This window comes from Carettochelys insculpta, chromosome 17 (assembly GCF_033958435.1).
Source record: "Carettochelys insculpta isolate YL-2023 chromosome 17, ASM3395843v1, whole genome shotgun sequence".
Classification (NCBI taxonomy): domain Eukaryota; kingdom Metazoa; phylum Chordata; order Testudines; family Carettochelyidae; genus Carettochelys; species Carettochelys insculpta.
The window spans coordinates 13,053,138-13,066,056 of record NC_134153.1 but is presented as its reverse complement, the minus strand read 5'-3'; the positions used below and the strand labels follow the sequence as shown (position 1 = coordinate 13,066,056).

At 43.3% G+C, this 12,919-nt stretch overlaps 1 protein-coding gene across 1 annotated transcript in view; it reads right to left on the bottom strand.

Annotated features, from left to right (window-relative positions):
* Positions 1–12,919, bottom strand: part of LOC142022386 (piezo-type mechanosensitive ion channel component 2-like) — a 76,251-nt gene that overhangs the window by 25,166 nt on the left and 38,166 nt on the right. The window contains exons 25-31 of the mRNA XM_075012159.1: positions 12,090–12,252; positions 10,186–10,275; positions 6,463–6,578; positions 4,907–5,067; positions 4,175–4,376; positions 2,722–2,793; positions 1,023–1,189 (exon numbers count right to left, since the gene is read on the bottom strand). Of these exons, the coding sequence (XP_074868260.1) occupies positions 1,023–1,189; positions 2,722–2,793; positions 4,175–4,376; positions 4,907–5,067; positions 6,463–6,578; positions 10,186–10,275; positions 12,090–12,252 (971 nt within the window). The remainder of the gene's footprint in view (positions 1–1,022; positions 1,190–2,721; positions 2,794–4,174; positions 4,377–4,906; positions 5,068–6,462; positions 6,579–10,185; positions 10,276–12,089; positions 12,253–12,919) is intronic.

Below are 12,919 nucleotides of genomic sequence, written 5' to 3'. Positions count from 1 at the left end.
TTGGCAAACTTGAATAAAAACTGGAAATTGTATTTTGAAAATGAAAAACAAAATTACAGTACTTGAAAGAGTCTTGCAGTGGAATCAAGCAGACCAGGGAAAAAATGTTTTGTGACTTTTCTCTATTCCAGACAGCTCTATTAGGCTGCGTCTACACGTGCACGCTACTTCGAAGTAGCGGCAGTAACTTCGAAATAGCGCCCGTCACGTCTACACGTGTTGGGCGCTATTTCGAAGTTGAAATCGACGTTAGGCGGCGAGACGTCGAAGTCGCTAACCCCATGAGCGGATGGGAATAGCGCCCTACTTCGACGTTCAACATCGAAGTAGGGACGTGTAGACGATCCGCGTCCCGCAACATCGAAATAACGGGGTCCTCCATGGCGGCCATCAGCTGGGGGGTTGAGAGATACTCTCTCTCCAGCCCTTGCGGGGCTCTGTGGTCACCGTGGGCAGCAGCCCTTAGCCCAGGGCTTCTGGCTGCTGCTGCTGCAGCTGGGGGTCCGTGCTGCATATACAGGGTCTGCAACTAGTTGTTGGCTCTGTGTATCTTGCACTGTTTAATGAAAGTGTGTCTGGGAGGGGCCCTTTAAGGGAGCGGCTTGCTGTTGAGTCCGCCCCGTGACCCTGTCTGCAGCTGTGCCTGGCTCCCTTATTTCGATGTGTGCTACTTTGCCGTGTAGACGTTCCCTCGTTGTGTCTATTTCGATGTTGGGCTGAGCAACGTCGAAGTTGAACATCGACGTTGCCAGCCCTGGAGGACGTGTAGACGTTATTCATCGAAATAGCCTATTTCGATGTCGCAACATCGAAATAAGCTATTTCGAAGTTGGGTGCACGTGTAGACGTAGCCTTAATGATTTTGTGCATTTTTTATATATAAAGAATTTCAGTATGAAATCCAGAATTTCCAGCTTGTTACAGTTAAATCTGGTCAGACATCTTGTTAAATAAACCAAAACAAAACAAAAGAAAACAAACAAACAATAACAGGACATTGTGGAAAATGACAGTGATCTTACCTTATTAATTTCTCGCCATAGCATACACCTTTCAATTCTCAGTACGTTTGCTACATCTAGGTTATTTTTACAGAGTGAGTTCAGTGCCTCTGTAGTATCATCTAGCAATGCTTGAACAAAGACCCAGGTAAACTTGATCGCATTGATTATTCTTTCAATTACATTTTCTGTCAAAAGGGGGAAAATGATGTATAACTACAAACAGGAAATGAATGTACATAATGATCTATTTCAAACAGCTCCCCAGCACTAGCTGAGACTCAGTCATAAAGAATTTGAAAGGTCATCTTTATTCTCCTCCAATCCTGATGCTTCGTACTGAAGTAAGTATTGTCAATATGGAGGAGGACCAGAATACTATACATTCAGATCTGAAGCACCTTGAAAATGGGGCTAAGAGAAATGGGATGACATTTAATAGTGTAAAGTTAATGTTAATGCTTATAAAATGGGGTCAAATCAGCTAGAAATGACAGAAGTGGAGAAAGATCTGTTGTATGTATTGGTCAATAACCAGATGACTATGCACCACCAATATGATGCGGCCATGAAAAAAAAGGCTAATGCAGTCTTAGGACCCATCAGGCAAGGTATTTCCACGAGAGATAGCAAAGTATTAGTACCATTATACAAAGCACTGGTGAGACCTTATCTGGAATACTGTTCGGCATTGTGGTTTCCTATGTTTAAGACAGATGAATGCCAACCAGAAAAGGCACAGATAAGGGCTACAAGGCTGATCAGAGGAGTGGAGAACCTTAAGAGGGGACTTAAGGAGTTTGGTTTGCTTAGCCTGACAAAAGGAGGCCTGAAATGAGACAGGACTGTTCTCTGTGAATACAGCAGAAGGACAAGCACCATGGAGGTAGAAGAGTTATTTAAGTTATGGGTCAGTGTTGCCACAAGAATAAATGGCTATAAATTGTTCATCAATAAGTTTAGACTTGACATTAGACAAAGATTTCTAACCATCAGAAGAATAAAGTTCTAGATCAGCCTTCTGAGAGGAACTGAGGGGAAATAAGGTGAGCTTGGTAAGTGTATGGAGAGGATGGTACAATGAAGTTGCTACAATGGCATATTGCCAATCCATGTATGTTAATGGACAGGTGTTTGCAGGGCCCAAGGTGGCCTGCTGACAGAGGGGCCTGTAAAGTGGGCAAGGCCCAAAGTGGCACACTGACAGTGGGGCCCAGCATGAAACCCTGAAAGCACAGGGCCCAAGGCAACCACCTTGCTTGCCTAGCCCTAAGGCCAGGCCTGTTCATAGCATGTATCTCCAACAGCTGGAGATAGGACACTAAATGGGGAGGGCTCTGAGTCACTACAGACAGTTCTTTCTCAAGTATCTGGCTGCCGGCTCTCACCCACATGCTCTGGGTCTAACTGTTCTCCATTTTTGGGGGGTGGGAAGGAAGTTTTGCACAGGTAAGACTGGCAGAGATCGTGGGTTGGTTGCCTTCCTGGAGGTGTGGGTCCAGGTCACTTATTGGTTTGAACCGGAGTAAATGGTCAGTTCTCTGATTTGAAGACTTCATTATCTTAGCCAGAGGTTTTGGGTCTATTACAGAAGTGTGTAGGTGAGGTTCTGTGGCCTGGAATGCTCAGGAGGTCAGACTAGATCTGGTGGTCCCTTAAAAGTCTATGAAGACCTGTGACAAAGGGCTTCTGGTTTGTGCTACAGTGTTGACCTACTCACCAGGCTTATCTAGGTTCTCTTCAGTGACTGATATCTTCCCTTCCTCTTCATGGCATTCTAGTTTCACCTCTCCTGTAACATACAGGAATAGAAGCAGAACCATAGAGGAGACAAACTTTGCCTGCACAGCTTTTCACCTATTCAGGAATTATGAGCCCAGCTCAATGCCTAGTAAACTCAGTTATCGGAGGGGTAGCCATGTTAGTCTGGATCTGTAACAGCAACAAAGGGTCCTGTGGCACCTTACAGACTAACAGAAAATTTTTGAGCATGAGCTTTCGTGAGCACAGACTCACTTCATCAGATGCTCACTTCATCAGATGCATCTGATGAAGTGAGTCTGTGCTCACAAAAGCTCATGCTCAAAACTTTTCTGTTAGTCTATAAGGTGCCACAGGACCCTTCGTTGCTAGTAAAATCAATGGGATTATTTCTCTGAGAGTTACATAATCACATAACAAAACACTACATTGGAATGTATATGCATGTAGGGCAGAGTTAAGGGCATTGTGCTACGGAAAAGGAAGTCCTCATCCAACATGTGGGATGTGCCAGGGCAGGAGTCAGCAACCAAATAAGCAAGAAGAACCTTTTTTTTTTTTTTTTTTTTTCCAAATTCAGTAAAAACTCAATAATTCAAGAACCACGATGTATGTGAGTACAAGACAGTCCTTCATAAATTATGTAAACCATACTTTTTGTCACCCCTATTTTAAGAACGGCACACAAACAATGGTTTGTAATAGGATACATGTTTACTGCAGGATGTTCATGAACTTTTTACATATTCTGTTTCCTCACACTTTACGTGTGTGTTTGTACTATTAGCTTTCTGACTTTCACTTCCGAACCCACTTTAATTCTGCCCATTTTACTTCATGTTTAATTTCAGCTTCCTTTCTTAAAATGCGTGTTGCCCTTCATGGCACAAATGTTGCAGGGTTTCTTTTCCTTTTCAAAATCAAGACTTTATTACCAAAACAATCAAAACACAGATACAATGTACTGCACATATTAAAGAGGGAGCTATCTAACAGTCGAGATCATGTATCGTTTGCTATTTAAATATGAGTTGTTCACTGTTGGGCTTCTAAACATTCACTGTTTATTGAAAACAATCAGAAGGTTTTTTGTTTTTTGTTTTTTGTTTTTTTTTACTTTGCAATTACAGTATTGAGCACCACAAAAAAAAAAAATCCTCAAAGAGCTGCATTTGGCTCCAGAGATGCAGGTTGCAGACCCCTGTGTTAGTGGGAGGTGCTATGGATTGTCATTAAAGCTGGTGTCATCATTTCCTGACTTAGCCATGTGTAAGTGACTTCCCTTAACATTCTTATGAGCTGACTCTTGCTGTTGGAATTACAGCCTCTCATTCAAACCAGTCTCTCTCTCTTTTTTTGGTCCAATTTGCCCTGGCACTCCTGTACATGTGTCTGTGCACTCTTCTCCTTACCTGCCAGTCGCAGTTGCTCCTCCTCCTCTTTCTTCCTCTGCTCTCTGGTTTCATCCTGTTTTCGTGTTCTTAGAGCTGATTTGGAGCTGGACATCCAGGCTTCATATGCAAGCTGCATGGAGAAGCCCCGGTAATCTTTGGTGAGAAGCCTGGTGCTTCCATTTGGCTGATCAAGCCTAAACTCTGTTTTGTTTGACATACTCTGGTATGCCAGGGATACCAGAACATTTTAATAAAATGGATCAAATATGTGGTGTATTCCCCCTCCCATTTCCATGCACATTGACCCCCTTTGCTCCCCTCCCATTCATGGTTCTACATGGTTTTTCTCCCACTGGCAATAAACTGAGGCCCTACATTTCCCTATATGGTTATCTAATGCCCCACGCTCAGTAACAACAGCAATTGCTTCTATGGGAAAGCAACATCAGGAAAACATTTTGGCAATTTACAGTAAATCTCTTGGGATTTTTTTTAAAAAGGTGACCATGTAAAAAAATAATAATAATAAATACCTCACTCTTTTCATCCATAACTCTAAAAATATTTTGCAAAAGATGTAAGTATCACTATTCCCATTTTACAGAAGGTGCAGCTGAGACACAGGGAAATCAAGGTCACACAGCAATCCAGTGGCAGAGTTATAAAGAGAACCAAAGTCTCCTGAGGCCCAGTCTAGTGTTCTATCTCTTAGGCAACACAGCTGAATATAATCACGAATAAGTCCTGCACCTGAAATGCTGTTTTCTTCTTTGTTGGTTCTTCCTCCCTCTTTTCTGCGTGCCCTTGTTCCTCCTCTTCTTCACTGTCTGTCTCAAAAAGGTAGTAGCTCCCAGATCGAATCACTAAAATCAGTTCCAGAAAGAGATGTGGCTGAAGTTTTTCAGAGCCATCTAGGGGGTTTAGATGCACAATTCCCCTTGAAATGAATAGGATTTGCCATCAAAAGAGCAGCTGCATATCTACGTGGTTTTGAAAATTGTAGCCTAGCTGTTTCAACAGGACACATGTTTAGTTTATATTAACTAGCATAGAGGAGCATGTGGGTATTTTTATGGTTACTAGTTTTTATTCACTATATCTTTATGCTTAATATGCTTTAGGGTGGCTCTAGGCTATAAATAGGGACATTTGGAGGAAAACCTCCTTTCAACAGCACTGAAATACATAGAGTTGGAGAGGGCTTGTGAGGGAGACAGAGAGCAGAAAAAAGGTACTGTTTTGGCTCAGCTACACACAGCATCCTTCCTAAATAGGGGATGACGGTTACTACAGCTATTGAAGAGCCGTTTGGTTGCATTATAACTGTGTTTTTAAAATCATGCAATTGTCAGCTGTTCTTGAATTAATAACACTTGTCCACTGTTGGTCCCTTCCATGATGTCTCCTTTTCCTGCTGGCCTGTGTGCAGCAGGGGAGGGGCTTCTGCTGAGAGAAGAATCACAGGCCACTTGCTCCCAGTGGAGTTAAAGGCAAAACTCCCAGTCTTTTCTACATGAAGCCCCAGGCTTGTGTGGATTGTGGGGCTAAAAACATAATCATCTAACAATTTACTTGTCAACAAAATATTTTGGCAGGTTCTTGTGTACACTCCTAGCAACTACGTGCAAAGACAATGCTTCTAGCAGGATACATTGCCCTAACTTATAGGTAGTTGCAGCTCCCGGACCATGAGCACACACAGAAAACTTACTGGAGGTGTGGGTCACCCAGGGCTGCCACCATATCTTCTTATCTTCATTGTCCTTCTTGTCACCCGCCTCTGCAAAGTTGGTCGTGAAATGTCCTTAGTGAAACATGGACAGATTTTTTTTCCTTCTCCATAGCTCAAAAGAATTAAATTTCTTGGAGCACAAGCCTGTGCAGAGCCCACTGTGGGTTGGTAGTGGAGCCTGTGGGTTGACTATTTCTTCATTCTTTGTGAGCCCTGAAGAGATTTTTCACACCAGGTCTGAACTGCAAGCAGGATCCATTCTCTGAGTCTCATACTCCAGAATCCCATTGCATAGACCCCACTATGAGAAGTAGCAGAGAGAGTTGCCTACCTGTGGGTTTCAGGGATTAATCATCCCACAAACCCTACAGACAAGCCCTGAACAGAGCCAAAATTCTTTGGTTTTGGATGTGAAGCCTGAATGTGAATTTCACTCTCGGTGGCCTTGGTGTTGTGAAAAGGCAATGTACTGGGTACTATGCAACACAACAGTGTGAAAACAGAAAGCCGTAGGAAGGGAGGCTATCGCTCTCCATGTTATGATATGGTATTTAACATCAAAAGACTATTTCACCTGGATCTAGACGCTGCTGCTCTTTGGCAGATTGTTCCACAGCCATGTCTTCCAGGCTAGATATTTTCTGCTTCACACTGTCAAGTTTCTTCTGCTTCAGTTTGATTTGTTCCATTCTGTAGGTTTAAAACAGATCACAGGAGTATAAAAATCATAAGGCTTTAGATAAGTAAATGCTTTCTGTCTTCACTTCAAAATGCCTTACAAACATTTCATAGTTATGTTCAAAAACATCCCCAGGACACGTGAGCCCCAACTTTGCCATTCTTATCCACAACATAGTATTAGTAATAGAACTGATCAGAAAATGGAGGGTTTTTCCTCTCATGTAAAATTTTATTTATTTTGTACCAAAAACTGCAAAAATCCAAACATGTTGTTTTCAGCTAAAAATGTTTGTTTGGTTGGTTTGTTTGTTTGTAGGAAAGTTACACATTTTCCAGGAAATGCACACTTTCTACATTCTGAGTTCTGTTGAAAACCCTATTTTCATTAAAAAAAAAAAAAAAAAGAGTTTTGACCAAAAAATTGGGAGCAGCCCTAGTTACTAGCACCAGCAGATCAATGTAGAAACAATGTAGAACATAAGAACGGCCATACTGGGTCAGACCAAAGGTCCATCCAGCCCAGTATCCTGTCTGCCGACAGTGGCCAGTGCCAAGTGCCCCAGAGGAGGTGAACCAAAGACAATGATCCAGCGATTTGTCTCCTGCCATCTGTCTCCAGCCTTTGACTAACGGGTAGGGGCACCTTACTTTACCCTTGGCTAATAACCATTTATGGACCTAACCTCCAAACATTTATCAAGCTCTTTTTTTAAACTCTGTTAGAGTGCTGGCCTTCACAGCCTCCTCCGGCAAGGAGTTCCACAGGTTGACTGCGCTGTGTGAAGAAAAATTTCCTTTTATTAGTTTTGAACCTACTACCCATCAATTTCATTTGGTGTCCCCTAGTTCTTGTATTATGGGAAAAGGTAAATAATTTTTCTATGTTCACTTTCTCCACACCATTCATGATTTTATATACCTCTATCATATCGCCCTTCAACTTCCTCTTTTCTAGACTGAAAAGTCCCAGTCTCTCTAGCCTCTCCTCATATGGGACCCTTTCCAAACCCTTAATCATTTTAGTTGCCCTTTTCTGAACTTTTTCTAATGCCAGTATATCTTTTTTGAGGTGAGGAGACCACATCTGCACACAGTAGTCAAGATGTGCGCGTACCATAGTTTTATATAGGGGAAGTATGATATTCTTTGTCTTATTCTTTATCTCTTTTTTAATAATTCCTAACATCCTATTTGCTTTGTCCAAAGACACAGAGGAAGCAGAGGTCTTGTTGGAGCTGTGACTGCATCTCCAGAGTTTTTGGCACCCAATCCTGTATACAAACAACTAGACACTTCTGTTTCTCTTTCTATCTTCCAGTCTCTTTCCCCACCCCCAGTGTCACCAATGCACTCCACTCTGAAGTTTTGATTACAAGCACTAACACTAGTCCTGCCACCTAGGTATGTAACATATTATAGCTGAGGGTATGTCTATACTTCCGGGAAGATTGACCCGGTCACATATGAGACAGGGCGATGTGGGGGAGAGGAGTGGCTCCTCCAAGCCCCAGGGAGCCACGAAGGAGGCGGCAGCTGCCGGTGCGCCCTGGGAGCCCAGGAAGTGGCAGCCACCAGCGATTCCTGGAAGCCCCAGGGAAGCCGCAACCCCTGGCAGTCCCTGAAAGCCTAGGAAAGCGGCAGCTGTCCACGATCTCCCAGCTTCCCTGAAGCTGGGGAGGGCAAATACAGGACAATTAGTCCCTTTTTAAGAAAAAAAGTTGGGACACCATTTTGGCTTCCCAAGTATGGGACTGTCCCACCCAATACAGGACAGATGGTCACCCCACTAAAACAGAATCACCTGGTTTGCACTCTGTCCCTGCTCCTCCCTGTCCCACCCACTGATTTGCAGTGTTCCAGCTCTGGGAGGGAGGCAGGGGGAAGACAGCTGATTCACAGCTCTGAAAGCCTTTGTAGTTAGGGGGAGGTGTAGGAAGTGTGGGGCTCCAGTGCCCTGGTGCATGAGGGACAAAGAGGGCTGCAAGTGGCCTCTGAGCCACAGGCTGTCCATTACTATCTTAAATTTACTCAAGACTATTAACATTCTGCAGGGCTAACCCAGAGCTCACTGAAATCAAGGGAAATCTTTGCATGGACTTGTGTGGGAATTGGCTTTGGCTCTGAAGGCAGATGTGGAGGAGCACTCCTTTGACAGCTAAGATATCAGGGGGGTGATAATAACATAGAGTTTCATACTCTTTGGCCAGAGTGGCTCAACATACGTCTCTGAAAAGGCTGGCCACCTCCATGAGAACACATGCAAGCAAGCCAGCCAGGAAATAATAAAGGCATAATTATTCATCTTACTGTGTATACTGTTGCTGGTATTGTTTTACTGAGAACAGTTTATTTTGGATCTGGCTAAGGTTTGGAAGTTATCCATTCCAAGAGCTTGTATTCAAAACAGGAAGCCGTTTGACATATACATGTAATACTTCAGACAAACCCAAAATAAACTCAGCCAGTGTTTGGCTTTTGGCCAGCTTTTCATGGGGGTAAGGAAATGTTTGGCATTGTGCTTGAGAGTTCTGCAAGGAAACATCTGTGAATTCTTGCAACAGATTAGCTGAATGTTTGATCAAGCCTTGCTTATCTAATGAGAACTTGAGGATTCATCCAGGCCCCACTGCAAGATGTATAGGGGGTCTCATTATTCCAATGTTGACAGCACAGGGCAGATGATATTGTTTCTTAGAATGCTACCACATATACCACATCCATAATCATGTGGAACCCAGACTTGACACTGCCAAGTACAATCAGATTTATTGCTCCTGTGGGACCAGTGATTATAGGCACAATGTGGGTCACCATTTTACACATCCTTACAGTCTGCAAGGGAAGCTTTAATACGCATCTAGGTTGATTTTGGGGGGGGGGTTGAGGGGGGCATTAGCCATTGGTGTAGTTGTACCAGTGCTGATCCCTTTTGTAAATATTGGTGTGTTAATGGAGACTTACTCCAGTGCCACGCATACTGGTTTCAAATTGGAGTAAATTGTGCCAGGCCCAGTTTTACCACAGTGCAATAAGATAGGATTTGTATCAGAATAGCTACACCACCAGCTAAGGCCCAAATGTAGACAATCCATTCTGATTGGATACCATCATAGAACAGTGAAAATCCTAAAATTCTATGGGATAGACCAGCTGGTTTTTGTCCATTGCAAGGATCTTGCAGCAGCTGAACAGCTGTCCTGTTGCAGTTCCCCTGTATTATCAGCCATAGGGCAGCCAATAGCTTGCTGATCTTTCAGGCTAGAGTCCAAAACTCTTCTACTACTATCTCAGGATCCTAAAGTTCTACTGACAATTATGGGCAGGAGTTACCACCATGTGTTGGACAGTGAGGCCACAGTATGAGACCATCCATTTGAATTGCTGTTATAGGTCCTCAGACATTATTTTCATTTGATTGCCACAGTTGTTGGTTGTAGCATTATCTCTAACTTTTCTTGGTAATGACAAGAAAGGATTTGTGTTATGAGTCACTAAGAAGGTTAGAAGAAAAGGGGAGAATCAGAGAGAGAAGTGAAAAGATGACACATCTCTGTAGTCATCAGTAAGATGTGTGGTGTATAACTAGTAAGTGATTTTAAATGAATGGGAAACCTACTGTCTTCTCATGGCTTGTAATGATTTTTTCTCTTCTTCCAATCTGAGCGCCACAGCTTTTTTCAGCTTCACTTCAAACAGTTCGGCTCCCCTGCATGTGTGAAACAAACCAGATCATTTGTTAAATGCTTCATAGTGCAACATGCAACTTCTCACCACAAAGGGGCAGACTACAAAAAATAAATCCAGCTAACCAGTTTATTATTCCTCTCTGGTCAATCACTAGAGTGATACCTCAGGCTCAGTTCTCATTGGTGATTTAATGTAATTGACAGCAATTTTACCATTCTCTGAGCTCTGATTGATGGATTTTGGTTAAAAAAAGAGAGAGAGAAAGAGTCTGACTTCTGATCCCACCAATAAAAATAGCAGTTTCAGAAGATTTCAGTGAACAGTCACTCAGGCAGTATGGTGGATGGTTCAGGGTAAATCACTCCAGCAGAAATTTGGCCAGAGAGAGAGCTTGAGAGACAATAAACACCACAGTAAGGGGTGCATTATAAATGCAGAAACACACAATCAGATATTGATAATGGATAAGGACCATGAGAGAGAGAGAGAGAAGCCACAAGTGAGATAGACTGTGGAAAGGGTAAAGGGAATCCTCTCCACTCTATGAAGTTTCTCTGTAATGATGTAGGTGTCTCAGGACCTGCCCAATGGAATTATAACCTTGCCAGTCAGAGTTGCATTTTATTCTAGATGACTTCTTATGGCACATGCCATATTTTCTATCTGTGCCACTTTCTGATATTGCACAAACATTGCTCCTAAATGCCAGGTGACCTATGTGTCAAACCTTTCAGGATTTCCACAGAAATCCTCAAAACTATAGCTGAATGTTATGACTTTTTTAAAAAAAGGGCCTTAATTCCCTACCCTGCCCATTGTGTGAATTATGTGGTCATGAAAGTTAAGACCTAAAGCCAGGCTCACCATAGGCCCAGTCCCCTCATTTCCAACCTCACTAACCACTTTGCTATGGCATGATCATTGCAATGGTCATCAGTCTTATTCCTTCCATGAAATCTTCCACCAATGGCCTTTGCAAAATTTCTGCCCCACCTTGCAACATCACCTAGGGTACTGTAAGAGCCGGAGTCAGATTGTTAGCTTCTATGGGCAGGCTACTGGCATATTGGGCTGCATCAGTATGAGCACTACCAGCAGATTGAGGGAAGTGATTGTTCTCCTCTATTTGACACTGGTGAGGACATAGCTGGAGTACTGGGCCCAGTGTTGGGTCCCACCCCCCATTACAGAAAGTATATGGATAGATTGGAGAGAGTCCAGCAAAGGGCAACAAAATTTATTAGAGGGCTGGGGCACAAAACTTATGAGGAGATGCTGCGGGAACTGGGCTTATTTAGTCTTCAGAAGAGAAGGATGAAGGGGAATTAGATAGCAGTCTTCAACTACCTGCAGAGGGGTTCCAAAGAGGATGAAGCTGGCTCTTCTCATGGTGGAAGATGACAGAACAAGAACCAGTGGTCTCAAGTGGCAGAGGGGGAGGCTTAGACATTAGGAAATACTATTGCACTAGGAGGGTGGTGAAACACTGGAATGGGGTTACCTAGGGAGATGGTGGAATCTTTGAACTTTGCAGTTTTTAAGGTGAGGCTTGACAGTGCCTTGGCTAGAATGATTTAGTTGGAGTTGGTCCTGTTTGGAGCAGAGGATTGGACTAAGTGACCTCCTGAGGTCTCTTCCTGCCCTAATCTATGATTCTATGAATACTTGTCTGATTGTATCCCTCCTTTTGAACACAACTCTTGGGAGGCTCCCTACCGCTCTCCCCAAAAATCCAAATCCAAGAGAGACCTTATTCAGAGGGAGTAGCCTCCAACTTCTCTTTGCACCGCTTGAAGACTACTCGTTTAAATTTGTCACATCTGGTGTGTGTACCTGGAAGCTAAAATCTTGGCAGCCTTCAGATCTGCTACTACATAGAGGAAGTAATAGCTCGTAAAGACTCTTCGCTGGACTAGCAGAAAAATGAAACTTATTGTGTCCCAAAGAATCCCTGCTTCATTCTCAGGCAGCTCGCATGTCTCATCCTCATGAAGAGCTAGACAGAGAAAGCATCAGATCAGCTATACAGCTGCTTCACTGCATGTTGTTCTTCTGGGACAGGCAGTGGCAGCCCCCATGGTGCAACACATCAGGAAAAGTGACGGACACGCATGCTTAATGTCCAGCAATTTTCAAGCTCATTAAAGAACCCTCAGGTTCTGCTATGGACACCATAAGAATATAAGAACAGCCATACTAGGTCAGACCAATGGTCCATCTAGCCCAGTATCCTGTCTTCCAACAGTGACCAATGCCACATGCCCTAGAGAAATGAGCAGAACAGATAATCATAAAGTAATCCCTCCCCTGTCACCCATTCCCAGCCTGTGACAAACAAAGGCTAGGCACACCATTCCTGCCCATCCTGGCTAACAGTTATTGATGTTCCTATCCTTCATGAATTTATTATCTAGCTCTTTTTGGCACCCCCTGTTATAGTCTTGGGCTTCACAACATCCTCTGACGACGAGGTCCACAGGATGACTGTGGGTTGTATGAAGTACTCCCTTTTGTTCGTTTTAAACAGGCTGCCTACTTCTTGGGTTGAAACAGTGCAACAGTGAATAGGGAGGCAGTAAGCCAGAACTACAGGTTCAGCTTCCATTTTTGTTATGGGTCTGAGTGAAAACCCAGTGAAGTCAATTAAAATGCTCTCATAGGCT